Source organism: Dasypus novemcinctus, chromosome 4, assembly GCF_030445035.2.
Source record: "Dasypus novemcinctus isolate mDasNov1 chromosome 4, mDasNov1.1.hap2, whole genome shotgun sequence".
NCBI classification, from domain to species: Eukaryota; Metazoa; Chordata; class Mammalia; order Cingulata; family Dasypodidae; genus Dasypus; species Dasypus novemcinctus.
The window spans coordinates 117,728,204-117,749,880 of NC_080676.1; the positions used below are offsets into that span (position 1 = coordinate 117,728,204).

The 21,677-nt window shown below is 33.4% G+C and overlaps 1 protein-coding gene across 4 annotated transcripts in view; it reads left to right on the forward strand.

Moving 5' to 3' along the window:
* Positions 1–21,273, forward strand: part of VGLL3 (vestigial like family member 3) — a 45,578-nt gene extending 24,305 nt beyond the window's left edge. For all 4 annotated transcript variants that reach the window (XM_023592006.3, XM_004448585.5, XM_004448586.5 and 1 more), the window contains exon 4: positions 14,980–21,273. In XM_023592006.3, the coding sequence (XP_023447774.1) occupies positions 14,980–15,023 (44 nt within the window). In that variant the 3' untranslated portion in view covers positions 15,024–21,273. The remainder of the gene's footprint in view (positions 1–14,979) is intronic.
* The last annotated feature ends 404 nt before the right edge of the window (positions 21,274–21,677 follow it).

A 21,677-nucleotide genomic window follows, 5' to 3' on the forward strand; every position in this document is an offset into this window, starting at 1 on the left:
ACACTTTTCTTCATGTGTATGGGACATGATTCAATCCCCAACATGTATTTAATAAAATAGCTATTGATTCTAAGTTATGAATTAACATTTACTATGTATCCACTATATAATTCATTGTTTGAAGTATATATTATTGCTCTTAATCCTTATATTATACCTGAGATGGGTCTTGTTGGATTCATTTACAAATAAACTGAAATTTAACTTCCTTCTTTGAAACCTGTTTATCTAAATTGCATTAAATGCTGAAGCTAATATTTGAACTGAGGTTAGATAAAACCTGATGTAGCAAATCCCTGTATATAGAGGTAAATTAAGCTGCTACAATGGTTAGTAATGGAAAGGATTCTCCCTTTTGATGGATATTGTGCTACTTTGTATCATCTTAGAATGATATTTATACTTCATCCTGATCCAATGAGTTTTAGCCAAATTGGAAAAAAAAAAAAACTAAGAAAAAGAATTAAGCAGATAGAGAAAAAATTGGTTATTGATCAGGCAGAATTGTAGATTGTAGATTAGGTTTACTAACATGGGTGGACTTCCTAGTACCTTCAAATAATTTAGATTTTGGGAGGCCCAATCCAAGGGCAAATATGGACTTTAGAGAAGAGTCCTATAGACATCTTTGTTATTCCACTGTTACAGCCTCCATTACAGTGAAAATAAGAGTTTGGATTGCTCTCCATAGTAGTTCTGCTTTGATTCAAGGTTGTTGCACTTCTATAGCCCTACATTGACCAAGTTATTGGGTGTTATCTGAGATTGGGAAGGGGGCACAACTTCATCTAAATGGCAACTCCAAAAATGAGAAACAACTGAAAGTCATGAGCTACTAACATCTGGGAGAATGGACACCATCATCCTGAAGGGGAAAGGATCTCTACAAGGAAAACAATGAGAAGGGTAGTAATTACTCTTCTAGTCTTCCAGCTCCTTGTAAAGTGACACAAGTTCCTGTTTAATAGACCCAGGCAAGGAAAAGATAGGGTGGTTGAGAGGAGCAAGAGCTGGGTTCCTCTTCACAATCTATGCCACATTTCCATGACTTTGCAGCCCAGAACAGTCACTAGGTCAAGAATCAGCATCAGTGGTGAATAGCTCCTGAGCTACCAAGGAGAGTGTCAGGAACCAAACTTCTTAAAGTCCAGTGCCTAGGCCAACATAATATAGGTCATTTTCACATACAATTGAAAAGTAAATAAATTAATCCAATTTGAGAGTAATTTGGTAGAGGCCATGAAATTTTCATCAGTAGACAAATAGTTAAAATAATTTTGCTGCCATTTAAAAATGTAAGGACATCTGATGGAAATCTGGAAGGTTTAACATAATATAGTGTTTATTGGAACACTATATTATTGGAATATCATGTATAGCATAATACAGGGACACTTTTTCTGTAAAGGGCCAGATAGAAATATTTTAGGCTTTGTGGTGCTATGTGGTCACAACTCCAATAATCTGACCCTTATAATGTGGAAGCAGACACAGACAATACTTATATAAAAGAGCATGGCTGTGTTTCAATAAAACTTTATTTATAGGCACTCAAATTTGAATTTTATATACTTTTTGTGTGTCATGAAATACTACTCTCATTTTTGTTTTTCAGCCATTTAAAAATGTTAAAATCATTCTTAACTCATGGACTCTACAAAAATAGGTGGTGAACAAAATTTGGCCTGTGGATGGTAGTTTACCAACCCTTGGTACAGTCCCATGTGTATAATCATTGTTTATCTACATATAGCCACACACACTCAATACAATTACCTGGAAGTATAATAAACCATCAACTTTTAATGATAGCAATTTCTAGTATGTTAGTGGATGATCTGGTCTTTGAAACTAGAACCACCACCGGTATTGATAATCTTAGCGCTGTCAGTGACTAGCTGTGGGAATTTGGGGAAGTTATTTAACATCTCTTCTTTTTTCTGGGAAATATCTGTTTTTAGGTTGTTAAAGAGATTAGATGAGTTAATTGAGTAAGAGGCAGATGTGCCTGGTGCATAATAGGTACATGATAAATGCTAGCTAGCTCTGTAACTGACGGTAGACAGACCCTCACTTCTTTTTACCTTAAAAATTATTGCAATGTAATTCACATATTAAAAATATATACATCATTTTAAAGTGTACAATTCAATGGTTTTTGGCATTTTCAAAATGTGGAAACATCTTCTGGCTAATTCCAGAACATTTCCGTCACCCCAGTGAGAAAGCCTATTTCTGTTCACAGTCACTTCCAATACCGCCTCCATCCCCATGCATGTGCAACTAATAATCTATTTTCTTTCTCTATGTTTTTTTGTTTCAGGCATTTCATATAAATGAAATCATACAATGTGGACTTTTGTGTCTGACTTCTTTCACTTGACATAATAGTCACAAGATATATTATCCGTTGTCACATATATCAGAACTTCATTCCTTTATTTGGTTGAAAATTATTCCATTGTATGGATATACCACATTTGTTCATCAATTCTTCAATTGGTGGACCTTTAGCTTGTTTCTTATTTTCAGCTCTTAATGAATAGTGCTGCTGTGAACAATCATGTACAAGTTTTTTGTTTTGAGCTTATTTTTTCAGTTCTCTTGAGTGTATACCTAAGTGTGGAACTGCTCATTCTTTATTTAGTACACTATTTTTTGAAGTTATTTTCAGGAGCACTTACTATATTTGTAATTAATTTTTAAAAGAAGAATAGAGTCTGAGGTTTAGTAGGCAACATTCTTCCATAAGAATGAAGTGAGATGGCCCATTTTTTCTAAAGGGCCAAGATGGGGTCAGTGAAGTACCCAAGGCACAAAATATCAAGACGTGTGTAATTATCAAGGTCATATAAGTGAAGGCTTCCTTAAATTTTACTTGCTGGGTGCCTTGCTCATCTCACCCTAGTCCTGGCTCTACTTTTCTATCATTCCTGATTCACTGGCATTTATTGCTCTGTCTGTTGAACAGGTATTACAAGCAGATACCTTGGAATGATCCCTGTGTTAAAAAGATCACTTCTTGTGTCATGATGATGGGAACGAGTGTTGTTGGGGGGGGGGAGAGGGGGGGTGGGGGGTGGGGTTGAATGGGACCTCACATATATATTTTTAATGTAATATTATTACAAAGTCAATTAAAAAAAAAAAAAAAAAAAAAAAAGATCACTTCTGTACCTGCCCTCCACCAGAAAATGCTCATGTGTACCAAGAGGCTGTTAACACAAATCCCACTTCAGGCTTCTTCCCATTCCCTTAGCAAGCTCAAAACTGGGTTCCATGTTTTCCATGGGAACAGTAATTCCAGGATGTGAAAATAGGAGCTAGGTTGGAAAAAGGTCTATGGTAAAAGGAATTTGTTAACATTGCCTATTGTATACCTTTCTTAGAAATTATAAATCTCTTTAGCATATAAAGGGATTTTATGCATTTTCAGGAAAGAAATATGTAAAATTTTGTTTAATGTAAGAGTTGTCTAAACTGATTTTCTTATGGGTACATTTTGTTCTTAGCATAGTTATTAAGTAATCATAGAATTCTCTTTGGGAAATGCTATTTCACTTAATTTTTTTTTTCCTAATAATAAATCCCTAGCTTTTTAAATGTAACTTTTATCAGTAACTTTTTACCTTGCATTAAGCTATAGTGAAGTGGTATGGCTTAGGAAGGAAACGTGAGCAGAAAGATAAAAGCAACAGTAACATCCAGAAGGGGAGAATGATGAAGGAAAGGTGGTCACAGGACATGGAAGAAAGACTACAGCAAGCTCAGAGTATTGTTCTATGCCCCTTTATGTGTCCTGAAGAAGTGATTTAAAGGTGAAAATATTTGTTTGTGATTGCAATACAAAGTATTACTAGACTTGCATATATGAATGCAAGAATATAACTCTTCTTATTATTCCAGGATTTTTTGTGATGATATTAAATAAATTCTGACCTAGTATTCACTTTTCTGTGGTCATAACCATACAATGCATTTCACTGAAATGCTGAGTCATTCTCATTTCCTCTTATTGCCAATAATTTACCTAACATAAGGCATACAATGTTGCACATCCAGGCCAATTTAATTTTTCCATCAAAGATTAGTTAATGAGGCCTTTCTACTGAAACACAAAGTTGACTTTATTTATAAGTTCCACTTAATCCACTATATTTAAATTTACCCACAGGAAAAGGAGTCAGGCTTTGTGGTATGACTTGTTCTCTATAAACACAATCTGCTCATGACTTGAGATTGTTTTCATCTGTAAATCCACAGATTTATTTTTCTCAGGATTCCTCATGTTATTTTAGTAACAATTTTGTTATAAAATTATTTTTATACTTTGAGGAATGTCTTAATAACTCAATATATAATATGCATAAAAAACTTAGAGTTGACGTATATATGTTCTTTTTGCTAAGATTTTGTTACCATTTAGGTAGTTAAAAAACAAAACAAAACAAAACAAAAAAACATTCTCTCCCATACCATGGATTCAGGAAACCTGGAGCTAAAGGGGAATTCACATGTGTTGATATACGGACTGTCTCCTAAAAAAACTCATTTTATGAGCATTAGACAGAACATTCTATAAGTAGCTATCTAATAGTGGATTCAGTAGGTGAATCAAATCATTATATGAGCCCACCCCAAATTGTGCATTTAGTCAGATATTAAATGTTGTATGTTTCACATCTCACCATCCAAGGCATGTTCAGATACCAAGTGAAATCAAGATTGTCTATCAAACAAAGGCACATTGGTCTTTGCCAGCTAGAGAAAAAAAAAACAATATTAACTACCGAGTCCACAAATTCCTTGCTAAATGCAGGTAGTGAAAATTTTTCTAAGTACAGGTGGCTAGTTTTCTAGTATTCTTTTAGATGTTGGGGTAGAAACTAAATTATTTCTGAAGAGACTTTCTTACCAGCAGGCTTGATTCTCTAACCTGTGAATAGAATTTCTCTGCTCAGAAACCCTAGAAAATTTTCCCTGAGAAGGTAAATTATGTTATTAGATAGGGAGCACTGGGCACTAGGGAGAAGAAATGGGAGAAACAAATATCCTCTTTATTTATTCTTGTCACTTTATAAATAATTTGTGTCTGATGGTATCATAAAAGTAGGATAATGTGAAATAGTTTTCTAAATTTTGAAAGATGTAAAGCCAGTAAACTACATTCTTTAAAAATTCTGGTTTAGTTTGAACATTTAATGAAAGGAAACTCCTTCACTTGTCTCAAAAATTGTATTTTATGGAATTTAAGCAGTAATTACTCTTGCTCAGCATTATGTGGTAATCCCTCTAAATAAGTTAATTCAAATACTTCAGCGATTAAGATAATGATGACCAACCAGTCCTTTCCAATATTCTGAGGGTGCTTTACAATGAAACTAGCAGTGTCAACATCAATATTTGTCTTATCAAACAAAAGAAATAAAAAAGCAGTGTGAAAAAGAGCTAATATACTAGAATGGTAAATCAAGAAGCAGTTTCTCTCCATGAAAGAGAAGTGTACCTTTAGTTACCACTTGCTTTTCCATCCAGTTTGTAAGTTTGGCCTCTTTCTGAATTACATCCCAAGATCCTTGCTTTCTTGTGTGTGGTCTGGTGCTGACAAATCTAACAAAACAGATTGTGATTGATTGAAAGTCCTCAGAATAAACTTGCTAAAGTATTTTCACATCCATTTTTAAAATGTCACTAATTTTTGAATTTCATTGGTGTTAAAGAGGTTAAAATTAAGGACTTTAATTTAAAATTAATAAATTCTTGGAAATCATTCCTATCTCTAAATATTTACACTTACAAAAATTACTAAAACAAACCAAGATTTACTAATCCAAGACCCTCTAATATTAATATTTTACTGCTTTAATTCCAGTCTTTACAATGAAAGAGGGATATAGTAAATTTGGGAGGAATCATATGAAAGCCTCAATAATGACTAACAACAATATGCTTTATATTAAAATGTTAAAGCACTAAAGTATTTTTCACCTTAGAAAAGAAGAGTCATTAAAGTAATGTATATTATAGGTGTTCAGCTAAAAGCAGTTCCCCCCATTTTCGTTTCATCTCTTCTCATGGAACTTATATCCGTCATCTGAATTCTGAAACAAGAGTGTTAGTTAGGTTTACAATGAAGCCCTTTCAGTGGTTTTTTAAATGCTGAGGTAGTTATGAAATTTTCTTTAGTGGTTGTTGAAAAATAGAAAAGAGGGGAGTGGGTATAGCTCAGTGGTTAAGTGCCTGCTTCCCATGTATGAGGTCACAGGTTCAACAATCTCCAATACCGCCTCAAAAAAAAAAAAAATAGAGCCTTTTTTTCTAATCATTTCATCTAAGCAGGGCAGACAGATTAAAACATTTCTATATAGAGTTCTGTATAGAGGCTGATCTTAGGACTATATAATTTTTCAGTGGAAGTTGTACTGTTCGATAAAGATTCATATATTCCTGTATATCCATCCACTTTGAGAGCATTTTCTCATGATAGCTCAAACTTCACAAGGCAATGGTCACAGATTTTAAAAGAAGATGGAAAAAATAATAAGCAGAATGTTTAAGAACTAATGGAAATACCCTTGTCTGGACTTTTTTTTTTTTTTTTTAAGTTCTTTATGATCTGGTGACAGTAAAGAACTCTAGTAATCAATCACTGATTGCTTCACACTTTTGCTAAACTTTTCTTCTTTTATTGGCTTAAAAGTCTGTTTTCCACTGAGGGCAAAAACATGAAAGACATGTTAAAATATTTATACACACTTTTGAATGGTGTTTGTTGTATAGGGCACATGTCCAGCCTGACAATTTTGTGGCCAGAAGGGTAATGGAAACCATTTTTGAGGTACATGCAAAACGCTAGGCGATCTCAGCCAGATAGTGAGATCTACATGAAAAGTAACTGGCTGGTGAATCAGAGGAGAGAAATGCAGTCCAGAGTACTGCTGTCAGTTTCCAGTATCCATAGCTGGATTCTTTGGGAACTAAATGAATGTCTCATGCTCACTCAGGGTCATGGGGAGATCAGGCCCATGCTGTCCCCTGAGCTTTCCTCCGTAGAATGGTGCTGTCATGTCGCAATGGCCAAAACATAGGGATTTTGCCACACATCCTCTTCCTACCTGCAGGGGCCTTCTGTGAGGATTGTGAATGTTTTAGGTTGCATTTCGATAATAATATGAATAATCGTGGTTGTGTAAATGTTAATATTTGTAGGGCGTCTTGGTTAAGGGAAAATGCTATTCTCACATATTGCTAGTAGAAATGTTTTTTCTTTTTCTTTTGCTAGTAGAAATTTGAAGAGATGTAGCCTTTATAAAACATAAACTGGAAAATGCATTAAAATTAAAAACATTCATAAACTTCAGTCCAGTATTCTCATATATATATATATTTATATATGTATGTTTATGCATAGATGCATATGTGCCTGTATATGTGTGAAACAAAGATTGTGAAAGCGAAAGAGACAAAGAGAAAGCAATATAGGAGAGAGTAATTGATTTTATTAGTAATTTACTTTATCCCAAAGTCACTTAGGGGCCCAGAAAAATGATGGTCAATTTAGGGAACTTTAAACTTTGAAAAAAGATATAGAGCTATGTATCCAGAAATATGTATGGGAAAAACAAAGAACCAGAAAGTAGATTCTGCAACCCATACCACCATTTATTAGCTGTATTATCTTAAGAAAGTTCTGAAACCTCTCAGTGATCTTACTTATTTGCAAAATGGAGAAATTACCTACTCTTACAAAGCCTGGAAAGTCCAATGCACTAATGCATGAGGAGGTGTTTTCTAGGTGGTGACACATGGTACAGAACTGATGCTGTCATTGTCCTTAATATGCATTTCAAAGGAAACAAATCACAATGGAAACGTGAGGCATCATGAATACTTGAGATGCAAGCTTTTCCACTTTCTTACTGTAGCTATATTATTTTGTGTTCTTGGAGATTTACGATAGTTGGCACAATATAACTCTAGATTTCCCAATAGTAGTGTTTTGCCGGTAATTATCACATGATGAAAACTAGGTGTTTTTGCTTTGGTTGGACAGACCATAGGAAAGGTGCAGATAAAGAGTAAGGGAGATAAGGGTTTGGAGGTTTATCGGGGTATATAACTTAAGACATTTTTGAACATATTATTGTTTCCCTTATATTACACTCTGCCATGTGGAATAAGAGGGTATTAAAAGCATGCCCAACATACTTACGTACTGTTGAAATATTCTTCTTTGTCATTCATGTAGATCAAAAGGAAATTTTAAATGCAGAATGAAGAATTTAGTCATCACATATAATTACTCTCCAAAACTCCATTAGTACATGTTAGTTTTTAAAAGTTGTGAACAAAACCTGATCCATTTTCCATCCAACGTTCATTTTATAAAAGAGAGTCTATTGGTGGCTATATAAATTAGATAGCATCTCTTGCTTTCTGAAATGTTTTCTTGGAAAGTGCAGCAAAATGAATAAATGCCATGATTTCTTTTGCTGTTTTCTTAAAGGAGTTGCCTTCAACCAGCTGCTGTTAGGAGTTGGGGGCTTTTCCAAACTACAAGTGCTCCCAAGTGAAGCTGATGTGCTCTCCTGGGAGAAGAGGAGCTATAGAGTTGAAAAAACTCATAGGTCATTTTGGTGTGACTCTGAAGGGAAAATCATTGCTTCAAATGACTGAAAGGCCTGTTTCAGGAAGTACTGTCTTCTGTATCAGCAAATATTTTCAGTAATGTTTTGCTGTTTCTGGTACCATAAATAGGGGTACATCTAAAAGGAGCAGCTCATGAAGAATTCTGTAACAGAATGTGTCCCCATTTTTCATCGGTGTTTAAAAAGGCTACAAAACTTTACACACAAAAATTCTGGATGGCCTGTGGAATTTACTAATTCTTTTTTTCCTTTCAGGCTGCCTAACTCTTCTCATATTATTCTATTTATCTACAATATAAGGTTTCACAAACAGTAGTCTGTGGCCAACATGTTCTAAATTCTTTGACAAAAAGATTACCAAAAACTGTCTTACAAGGGACTGATGAGAGGCAAAATAGACCACTTTTCTTTTAGAGACTATAACAGTTTTTGCCCCCAGACATATGCTATAATACTTATTTTTATGGCTGCGTACTGGAGCAGTATCAGGTGATACCTAGTGTTTCTATAATCATTGAAGTCCCATTTAGTTTTGCTTAGATAGAACATACATTTCTGGAAAATATAAAAGAGCAAGCTTGTGTTCATGTCATGTACAAGTGAGATGAAAAGCTATTCATGTCAGCATAGGAATAGATACAGATATAACGTATCTCATTCTTACTGAATATTTTCCATTATGTTTTGCTTTAATGGAGAGATTGATTACTTAAACTGAATAGTAATTAAAAATACATTTGTATATCTGAAGTTTTGAAGTGATTTTTTAAATGTAGGAGTCTTTAGTAACTCATTATTTCCAAGTACAGTGCTTCCTGTGTTGGTGTAAAGTCCCTAATTATGTTTCTATGGGTAAAAAAAGGATCCAGATTAGCTCTTCTTCTTGTTGGATTATCTATTTTCTGAATCGTAAAGCTGTCACTGCATAACCTAGAAACCTCTTTAAAGATGCATGTTTGGCTGCATTCGTTATCCAACAGATGTCTGGGTAGTTAGAATCTCTTGAGAGTAGTATAAATTGTGGTTTCAGTTACAACAAAGTGATCCAAGCTCTTTTTTTTTTTTCTCTCTCTCTCTCTTGTTCTTCTCCAGTTCTGGGAGGAAATCTGTAGAAGAAATTACAGAGGGTTTTCCATTTCAACCTTCTCCACTCCTGCTTTTCTTTATTCTGTTTCTGTCTTCAAAGTTTCTTTATATCTGCTTTTGAGTTTGAGGCCACTGAATGGTAAGCAGTGTCCAATTTCTATATTGTGCCTGCTGGCCCCCAGCTTCTATCACCCAAGAGATTATCTATCATATTGACATTAAAATTTTCAGCATAGTAAATTGATCTTAAAAAGTACCTAGCTTTATGATTTATACTTTATATTTTTTCCACAAGTACAGTTTTAAAAATGACTGGTTCAGTTTTGTAACTCAATATCCTGATGCTTAAAGTACTTGTGGATTTACCTTCCAACTGGGCATTTTAACACGCACAAGTCTGAGGAAATAGACATTGCTAAAGGCAAAGGCTGGAGATTCCGTGCACAGAAGAGTTTGTGGTTTTGGAGGGAGGGAAGTTTTGAGAGGGGAGACTAGGTAAGGTGGCTTGCTGCCTGGGCTTGGGAAAACAAAAGCGACGGGAAACACCTGGGTACTGACTGCTTGTCACCTGTAAGGTTTGCCTCAGGTATGCAGGTGCTCTGCTTCTTACAATAACATAATAAATTATGATCTGCTAGTAATGTCAGGTTCAGTAGATTTTACCTTTCTACCCTTGTTTTTGATCTGAACTTAAAGACATTTTGACAAGTTCAGACAGTTTTCACCTCATTGTTTTTCTGATAGGACTACCACATGAAAATCTTAGGTGAATACTAAATGTGTCTCCAGAATTTCCTCTACACACAGAAAAATCTCTCTGCTAATAAATTATCACATTGTCATAGCTAGGCACCTCAAAACTATTATTTTAGTGTGCAAAAGTTGTAATGGTAACGGGGATAATTATAATTCAAGTGTCGTTTCATCTTTGGTCTGGTTCAAGAAGAATGCATTTTCCAATGTGTGATGACTTTAAAAAAATTTTGCCCAACATATAAGTACTAAGTATGGAGGTAAGTCACCAAATTGGCAAAAATAGTTTCAATAAATGAGAAAATGCTATGAAAAGCACTTAGAAATCAATGAGGAAATGATTTTTTATAGAATATAAAATATTGGTCAAAGATGAAAAAAAAAAAGAAGAAAAAGCATAATTCCACAAAAAGTTTTTCAGCTTCACTATTTTACTGAAAGAAATGCAAACTTACACAATTAGTTACAGTTTTTATCTAATAATCAATCTATTTTTAAAATCCTATGAACAGTGTATTAGTAAAAACTTCCTGAGTGAATTTAGCCACCCAATTAAATATATAACTAGGCACATAATTTGGCTTTGCAATTATACAATCAAATTTTCAGAAATTTGTCTGCTAAAATATTTATACAAGTTACAAGTATGCATATAGATGTATGCCTGTGTAGTGTATATACAAATAATGTACATTTAAAGAGAAATGAATAGCAAGGTATACTGCAGAATGAATATTGCGCAACCGTCCAGAAAAATAGAGTGGATCTACACATTTTGACATGAAATAATTTTCCAAGGTAATATTTTTAGTGGAATAGGCAACATGCAGCACAATATAAATTGTGATGTGAGTATTCTTGTGGTATGTACAAAGGTATACTGAAAGTATTAAGTATGGTTATCTGGTAACAAGGGGACATTATGTGGAACTTTCACTTTCCAACTATGATTTAACTTTATTTTTAAACAAGAAATCTCTAATTTTTTGAAATCCGAGAAAATCAAGATGTTTTAAAAAGAACAGAGTGCTCCATGGTGGTTATGCATGATCTAAATGGATATTCCCTTGAAGTGAAATTTATAGTCCCCAAACTGGATAGCTCTCTTTTAAACCTATTTATTCTCTTATGTTAGTGTTAAAGTACTACCCCCTAGTAGATCTTATTTGGAAATTCTTAACTAGAATTTAAGCTGATTGTTCCAGAGCTCAGACAAACAAATGCAGTTGTTAACAATGATAATTTCATAAGGTAGGAGAAAGTAATATGACTGTCTCTTGCATCTCTTTGTTTACGATCTTTTGTCAATGTGTAAATGTTTATATGGCAAGTTGGTGAAGGTTGGATATTTTAATATAGAATCTGACACAAAGTTGTGTATATTTAGGTTTGCAATAAATATAACTCTTTATTAAAGCAGGCTTGAAGCAGAGGAGTCATATCACATAATTTAAGGGGTCCTTATCAAAAGTATATAACAAAGACTATGGAATTGTTCACTACATCATAGAGAAAAACATTACAGATACATAGCTTAAAAATATTACAAAGAGAGATATTTTGTTAATTCTATTAGCACTGTTAAATCAGGCTATTTCCAAACAGGATGAAAAGGAATATGAAAAACTGAGTAATTTTTCCATGACCCGATTCTGATGAGAGGATTTCGATTTGTGAAGTAGGGGAAGTATAGGCAGTGCCTCAGCCTAAACCAATATAGTCTATAAGATAAGGGGAGGCATATCTTTTGTGATTAAAACCATCCACTCGAACATCCATGCATCTTGTAAATCCTAGCTTCACCACCTAATAGTTGTATAACTTTCCATTATTATTATGGTACCTAAACCATAACTTGGCTGAGGGCTTTAAATGAGACATTGCATCTACAGCACTTAGCGTGGTGCCTGGTGCATTCACACACTAAGCAAATGTTAGCCAACCTCATTTTTATTTCATTTCCTTTTTATGGGGAATATTATAGACTATGCAGTAAAACTAAAACTGGTTACTAATACAACGAAGCTAACTGTAGTTGATTTCAGACAGCCTGTAGGGAAATTGGACAGTATGTTAAGAATTACTTTTGTGTAGGTTTGGTGTAGGGATATGAGGAAGCAAAAAAACCCGAATACGGGCAAAATGTGTATCAGAACAGATTCTGTCATCTGGAAATAAAATCTGGGGTAATCCTAAATATATGTAAACCAAATAAGGCTAATGGGTTACCTTTTTCTAAATGCCCTGGCTAACTCTCAAATATCATGAACCACCCTCACCAATTACCCAATAAAAACATTATAGCCCCGATTTTCTGTTGCAACTTATTAGAAGGGTCTTTTGTTAGCAGTTCATTTTGTGTGTGTGTGTGTGCAGTTTACCTATACTTATTCTGAAGTTTGCAGCTATAGATTTCTGACTATTAAAGCAAAGATCTGATTCATGCGCCACTAACAATCTAAACCACAAGCACGTTAAATATTTAATAAATCTCAGGTAAGAGACAAAATATTTTTTGTTTTAGGTGTGTGTTGAGTTGATGGAGGGACAAGGAAACACAAATTTAAAGAGATGACATTCTAACGAGAGAATGACTTCTGTTATTCTGGTTGAAAATTTCGGAGCTGCCTAAAGTAAGGCAATCCTTATCCACAGATAAAGGCTAATATGTGTTAGGAGGCGGCTAAGGTTTTTGCAAGACAAAAGAGGGATTGCCTTTATTTAGGAGGAAGAAAAGATATGAAAACCACTTGATGATTAAAATAGTATTCATGACTTGCAGTGCTGACATCCTATAGATTGATGTAGTCTTTAAGTGTAGAAATACCGAGTCATACAGAAGATGAGGCATTTTAATAATGAAAAAAAATATTTATGTAGTCAGCAGATTGTCAGTAAAGGTGGTTTAGATTATAAGAGTCACCCAACAGAGACTATCAGGTTACAAATTTTTCTAACCACAAAATCATTTGAAAATGAATAAAGCAAACTTAGTTTGAATTATATATCCCAGATTCTTCTAATTCTTCTTCCTACCCTCCTCTTTTCCTCATTCTTTTCATCCTCCTCCTCCTCTGTTGAAAAGGAAAAGGAAAATTAACTCTGCATCTAAACACAATATCAATACACTGAAAAAAAAAATAGAATCAATCTTTTGGCATTCAGGAAGAGCTTCATTTTCGCAGCACTTGTTCTGACATGCTATAGTATTTATCGTTCTATGAGAGGCGTACTATCTCTTACTTATTTGTTTCTTCTCCCTTTATTTAGCCAATGTCTCTTGTGGAGGGTAAATAATGTGTTCTTGTGATAGTAACCATTGCTTTGTCAAATTCTTTGATGAGTGGATGAAACAAGGGATATATTCACTGCAGCTTTTTTGGTAACAATTAAAATTTTAAATCATGCTGGCTCATTGAGCTCTTCAACTTTAGACATCCAGCTTTGACATAAAACAATTTTCCATCAAGGGTCAGGAAGACAGCCTGAGAGCACAGTAACCCTATGTCATCAAATCACACTGCCTTTCCATCTATTTCTTTAAAGGGCTCTGCTTCATGATTTGGTATTTGGTTCTAAACAACTGAAGAGGCAACCATTATTCTAAGCCTTTGCTCTAACCAAGCAAGTCTGTCTTAGGTACTTTGTGAGCACAAGGTGCTATACCTGTTTCCCATGTCAGAAATTTAGTCAATTAGCTGTATTAGCCCCTGATCAGAGTTATATCTTCCTAATACTTTTAGCTTGAGTTGGAATTAATACATGTTCAAATCATTTTCCTGTTGTTGCTCTTTTGAAAAACTTAACTGTTAAGTTTGATTTACTTGTTATATAGTATGGGCTTTTTTGGTAAGCTGTCTTAAATACTTTCTGGGGACAGGTAGGATAAAAAATCAATAGAATATGGGTTTGCACTATTAGTTATAAACCAATTATATTTATTTTTCTTATAGTACTAGATTAGTTTTAGCCATGTGTAATTACTCACCTTAATTTGTAGTAATCCCACCGAGGATTAAAATTCAAAAGGAAAAAAGGTTTTGATTCAGAACTATAGTACAGAAGTATCATTTTCATGGTTAGTGAGTATTAATTGAATGACCCAAAGATTGATTATGTCTTCTTTCCCCAATTTTAGCTTCTTTTGAAATTAGAAATAGCAAAAAAGTTGCATTTTATATTATTTTATTTGCTATTCAATTATACTTCAAGAAATTAGAAACCAAATAAAATTTATACTGCATATACTGTACCAAAGTGCTGGTAGGATTCCAGCATTGCTCTAATCTTTTAGATTTAGTTACATAGTGCATCTTTTGGCTTTTTGAAAGTTGTGACCTCAAGCACAGAATTTCCTTAGAGACTGCCCTTAGGTCATATCTCACAGTTGCCTGGATTAGTTTTTTTTTGCTTCTATATCCAATGTGTTGCAGGCTTAAAGCCATTTTATATATTAATGCTTTTTGCTTTTTTCCACTCTCATCTTTTTTAGGTCTACAGCATCAAGACAAGAGCAAGGAATCATCGTGGTACTGAAACACACATTATTAGCAAGTCAGGTTGCAGCATGGATCCAAGGGCCCACTGGGAAAAGATGCTGCCAGGATTTTCCATTCTGCAATGAGACAAAACAGACATGGAAGAAAAAGAGAAAGTGTTAGTCCGCTGACTTTGGTTTTGATCCTTTTGTTGATAAAGCAGAATGGACCCTAACAATTGAAGAAAAGCATTTTTGTTTGTTTTCCCTTCATCTGAGCCTTTGCCAACTGTGCAACTCTTTTTCCCCTTGCTTTTTTAACTACATGATTTAATATTTGTTTCATTTTGATTTTTTTTTTGAAACAACCACCTTGTCAGGAAAAAAAGAATCACAAATGAAAATGTGCATTCTTTCAGTAATACCATTTTGTAGCTCTATGTGCACCTATTTTTGTAGAAATACAGAAAGTTTGATTTAGCATTGATGGGCTATTTTTGAGGGATGTATTTTTTTTATATTGTAAAAATTGTTAAGTTCTGTTTAAAGAACTTGCTCTCAGAGAAGCACTGGCAAAATGTTTAAAATGCTTATCTTTAAGATGTCCGTGATATGCTCTGTGCTTTCTAGGTTACCTCAAGTGTTTGATATTTCTCCTTTTTACAAAAGTAGCACCATTGCCAAGCCAATACAGTATTGTTTTTGCATTAAATCTCAGTGAAAGTTTAATTCCATGCTAGCTCACTTAACTTTGAGTCATATGTGTAGCTTGAAAGGAAGTTTTTTTAAGTGAAAATGTTAAAAGAAGGATATCTCATTACTTTAATTTCTCCCAAAGAGTACTTAAAGGTTGACTAAGAAAGTTTGCATAAACGTTCAATCAGGTAGAGCGTTTGCCTAGAGTATAATACCTCTCTTTCTAGTCCATCCAACTTTGATAAATGGAACCAGAGTTTATATACAACTACTGGAAATCATTTAAGCATGTCTACCTGTGAGTGCCAGTAACTTAGTTTCCTTGTTTTTAATTATCCATTCATGACAATTTTAAAAGACATTATTTTAAGTGGATTTTATTTTTCCTAGAGAGATTTGGAAGGGATAGCATATGGCAATGTACTATATAACTTAAAAAAATCTAAATGACTTCTTCTTACAACATTACCCATCATTGTAAACTAAAAATCAATATATCTGTGTCTACTATTTTAAACATAGGGTTTTGCAATTCTTTCTTTGTTTAAATCTGGTTTTTGTTAATTCTTTTTGTTCTTTTTTTAAATGAAAATGAACTTTAAATTGGTGTTTATGCCACAATTATTGGAAATAGATTAAATTTTAAAATTTTGAGAATTTCACTTATATCCCTCAGGATCTAAATAAGGTGAAGTTTGAATTATTATTAAGACCCTGTTAGGAAAGTATTAGAATAAAAGCAGCAGTCAGTCACTGATATTGTCAGGACTTACAGTCAAAGTTCTTTCAACTACTCCCAGGGATGAGTCATCATAAAAAGTTAGTATTATATAGAAGTTTTAGATTGACAGAAATATTTCTCAAGTTTTCCCCTGACCTGTCTCTCCATCCACATGAAATATAAAGTTCACATTCCATCTTAAATTGTCTATTGTGTGTGTGAACATTGAAAACATATTAAATAATACAATGACCCTCCTTAGCACAATATTCACATTTTTACCTAATGTTTTACCAAACTTAAGGTATTTCCCACTTACTAATTACATAAACTTAAATTTCTAGAGTGTGACTTCGTTAACTTATCTGCATTTGTTTGGGTCAAATATTTACTAAGTTGTTTTGTTTGTAATTTGTCCAAATGTGTGAAGCACAGATATGACTAAATCTATAAAACTGCCTTTGTTTTGGGTCCTCATAAGTTTTAAAAGACAAATATTCAGCAGTTTCCATGGGATGGCTCACTGGGAATTATACACTTTCTCTTCCCTTGGAACCAGCTAACTCTCCTTGAGATTTCTCTTAAAAGAGTGTTTTACTCGAACTCTTTCAAGTCATTCAATTAGCTTTTCCTAAGTTAGAGGGGAGGATATGTAATATTAACTATTTGTTCCTTTCATTATTCCCCAGTAAGGTGACTTGAAGGAGAAAGCAGAAAACTAGCTAGCTTCACCCTGAATTTTGATTCTGCTTTCTGTCATTCCTGGGAACTACTGGATAAAGCATTTCTTATCTCTTTGGGCCCAGGAAAAGTTAGACATCTGAATTTTGATGTATGTAGCAAAGTGAGCTCTCACCTCAAGAACAGAGCCAGGTATTTTTGGTTCACTGCCACCCAAGGAGTAGATCAAAGTCCAAGTTAGAAGTAAAATGAGCAGGTCTCTATATTTTTCTGATACCCCCTTGCTATGACTTCCTTACTGTTGTCACCATAAGTCATAAAAGAGAATGAATTCTAATTTAACACACTATTCTGAACTTATTTAAAACTGAAAATGCTGTCATTTTCCAGGTCATGTTATCTTACATCATACTGTTGCTGTTGAACTTCGTGAATTTTGAAATTGCTTCATTGAGGGTTCCACTATCCTCTTCACCAATTTCGAATAGATCCACTCTACCTTTGACTGGTTTACAGATTGGGCTTTATGCAAACTTCGTAAAGATCTGTGAGCTAGAAACTAGAAAATGATCTCATTTATTCTAAATCTAATCTATGCTTCTACCACTAAACTATTACCAGCTAAGGCATGCATGATGTCGGCAAGTTAGAGTTCTAACAGGTTATTTGACCCTCGTTGCTTATTTGGAAAGAGCCTTTACAAGTTTTAAGAATCAATTTACTTTCTTAAGGTTAATCATCCCCTCCTAACTTTACCCTCTAATTTTTCTCCTTTCTCTCTGTTCTTAAAATTATTTACAATATTCAAGCAAAAATGGCTAAGACTGCTCTTAAATACACGAACTGATTACTAGTAGGTTATGAATATTTGAGGAATTTCTGTAATGTTATAACATTTTATAAATAAATTCTAGACCCTAGAAAAAAGAGTTCCGTAAAGAGCTTGTTGTTCATTATGCAAATAGTACCTGCCTATTCCTGTTTTAAGACCTGCAGAATATATGACAGCCTCTTGCTTTTGAGTTTGCAATCTGGTTTAAAGTTAGCTTTGTAATTTAAAATGGACATCAGAAACAGTCTTTCAGGAAACTGCAGTATGTCCCTTCTTGAGTGCCCTTTTGCTGTGTAGTACTTGCTCGGTATTAAGATATTGGGACAGTAGCATTAAGTTGTGGAAAAGGAAAGTATTTATGTTAGACTTCTTTCATACTGAGGAATGAATAGAGAAGCAGAATGGATTAATGGAAAAGAGCATTGGCTTGGCTATCAGGCCATACTCTGAATTCTGGCTCAGTCACTATTAGATGTGCGATTTCAGGCTTCATTTCATCTCATCAATAAAGTGTGATGCTGCCTAATGGGTAGCTGTGGAGGTTAGAAATTATATGGTATATAATGGGCAGCTGGCTCCTAGTAGGTATTTAATAAATTACAGCTATCACAAATCTATCAATTGAGTGCATAGATCATAAAATTGAGTTTCCAAGTGTCCCTTTCCTCTTTCCATATCCTATTTCTGCAGCACTGATATATATATATATATCATGTGTGACTATATATCTATATGGCTATGCTTTTCCATCAATAATGTTGTAAAGAGAATTTTAGCCTCCTACTAAATATGTGCCATAGAGTGTAAATTTCTTAATTAGCTCCCATTTGTTCAATGTGCCACTTATGAAGGAAAGTAGATAACCATTTTTGAAGTATATAGATACAATTCCAAGTTGTCTTACATATTCCAAAATTGTATTTACCAAGCACCCTATGTATTGTTTTCTCTAAAATTAAGGCAACCATTTTGTTAAATTATCTAAGTTTATATTTTTCAATTATTCTATGGGCTTTCTTGCCACCTGGAGTAAAAATATTGCTTTTGAAATTATCTAAATTTTTTACTTGCCTTGGAGGAAAAGTTACAAAATATGGTGGAAATAAATCCTACATATGAAAAGGGGGAGGTAAAAAAACAACACTTTACATTCTCAGTCAGCGGATTTACTCTAAGAAAAAAAGAAACAACTTTATTGGAAGCAGATATGACACTGTCAGTTATTGAAGATGGAAAGAGTTACTGGAACCATTGCAGTTTCAAAGGGGTATTGATGGAAGTTAGAAATCCTGTGATTGATCACCTTCGAAACAGATGGAAGGACAGTAGAAAATATACAAGAGGAAGACTGAAATCAGCCAGCCAACTTTAACATACAACTTAATGTACAGTTTTATATACTGTAATGTACTCTTGTTCAACAGGGAATTAGAATTTATTTCTAAAAACATTACCTAAAGGGGAACAGGTGTAGCTTAGTGGTTGAGCTGTCTCTTTCCCATGTACGAGGTCCCAGGTTCAATCCGTGGTATCTCCAAAAAGAAAAAATAAACAAATTGATGAAATTCAACCTATTTTTTTTTTAAAATATTGCCTAAGATCATTTAAAAGTACTTTTAAATATTGTAGAAATATTCAGAAAAATGAGGCTAAATTTGTAATCAAAAATATATACATGGAAGATTACAGAACAAAATGACACAGAAGAGGATTGTTCTGGTTGACTGGAGCATGGAGTAGATCCTGTAAGACAAGGGTTATTAACCAAGGGTCCTTGGGAAGGTTTTCAAGGGATCTGTGAGCTTGAATTGAAAAAATCAATTATTATCTTTATTTTCTCTGACCTCTAACTGAAATCTAGCATTTTCTTAACTTATGAATGTATACAGTAAATTACAGTAGTATTCATTTCATATTACATTGTAGTTGTTGCATATCTTAAAAAATCATTTATGCTCATCCATATTTCGAAATTACGGTAATTGTTAGACCCAATGCTAGTTTAATGTCCTAAAACTATTTACTGTCACATTCTGAGAAGGGGTCCGTGGTTTTCACTTGACTGGCAAAGGGAGCCATGGAACAAAAAAAGTTAAGAATCCCTGCTTTAAGAAAACCTCAGTTTCAATAGGTTCAAAATGTTAATTATCATGATAACTTGGTCATGGAGATTGGTCAAAGAAAAATTACATTTTTGGAATTTTTTACTAGTTTTTTTCTTTGAGCACTCCTTGGGGAATTTCATCTTATACACTTTTCCAATCTGTAGAAATAGTCATTATTTTAAAAAAAATCTTAATTTTCTTGTTTCTTTTATTGCCCATTGTGCTTTTTTTACAGTTTAAAAATTTTTTAAATTTCAAATACTTGATCAAACTAATATTCTCTTGAAATAATAATCAAATTAATTTGATCCAATAAATTTTCCTGGATTTCCTTTTTAAGTTCCAAGAAATACTAATAGATTTAAGTTTAATATATGAGTTCTGTTGTGTAAGTAAAGCAGCGACACCTTCTAAGAAAGGGTGGGTCACCATATATTAATTACCTTCCTTTTTAACAACTTTTGACTACTAAATTTTGACTTAAAAATATCTCTTTTAGAATACAGGATACTTCAATTAGCTTTTTTGGTATATGAAGATGTGAACTTTTCTAATAACATCTCTTTATACTAATAGAGATGTACATTTTTTGTATGCTGTGTTTAGGGCAAAAGTTAATAGTGATTATATACACACTTGATTTAATTTCTTAGGATATTTACAATCTTTTATATTATATCTGATTTAAAAATACTATTCCATACATTTTTCAGGATATACAATATAGGGGAGCATTTTGTTTGAATTGTTTGTATTATTTTAAATTCCATATAATGAGTGGGATAATATACATTCAATTTGTTTTCATTCAGATAAATCTAGGTCAGGTGAAATGCTTTCATAAAAATGTGCAGTAGAGTAAACTTTGTCACTTGATTAGGTAAACTGAAATTTAATAATAGAAATATTACTTTGCAGCATTGAAATGCAATGAAATTCCATGATTTGTTCTATAAGCATTTTTATGCTAGCTTAATTTTACATTTCTAGGAAGAGAAAGTAATCTTAGCTATGTTGTCATTCTGAACTTATGAAAATACATAATTCATAAAACTTTTGGCTTTTCATGATAATTATAAAATATTTTTTCTTTTTCAGGTTTGTGTGTGTGTGGGTGTGTGTGTGTCTGGGGTTGGAGGCCCAACTTTTTCTCATTTCTATTCAGTCTTTGAATGCAGGTGCCACAACTATGTGTCAATGATATAAGATGATGAAAGTTTTGTAATAAAACATGTTATTATCTTCAATTTGTTCAATAAATAATTTAATGTGAATTTAATGTTTGTATTTTAATGCAGCATTTTGGTTTCACCTGCAATTCTTGATAAGAACTTAAATCTCTCTTGCTTCCTTCCTTTTAAACAAGGGAACTTACAAATATCTTTGGAAATTGCCTCATTTTAGTTTTGTTTTTTCCCTAATGAGGTAAATTTCCAGAGCCAAAGAATTTATATGTTAAAGTGGGGTGTATATGGTAAAAAAAGAATAGAAGAGAAAATAAAATGGACTGTATTATTATAATTAAACAAGAACAGGAACCTTGAGACTTTAAAAACATTGCTTCTAACGTTATCAATTCACTTTTTTAGCAGAGGTGTATGTTATTGTTTTTACATTTGTTAGTACTCTGACTTGCCATAAAAACTATGGGAAAATTAAACCAAACCAAACAAAAACT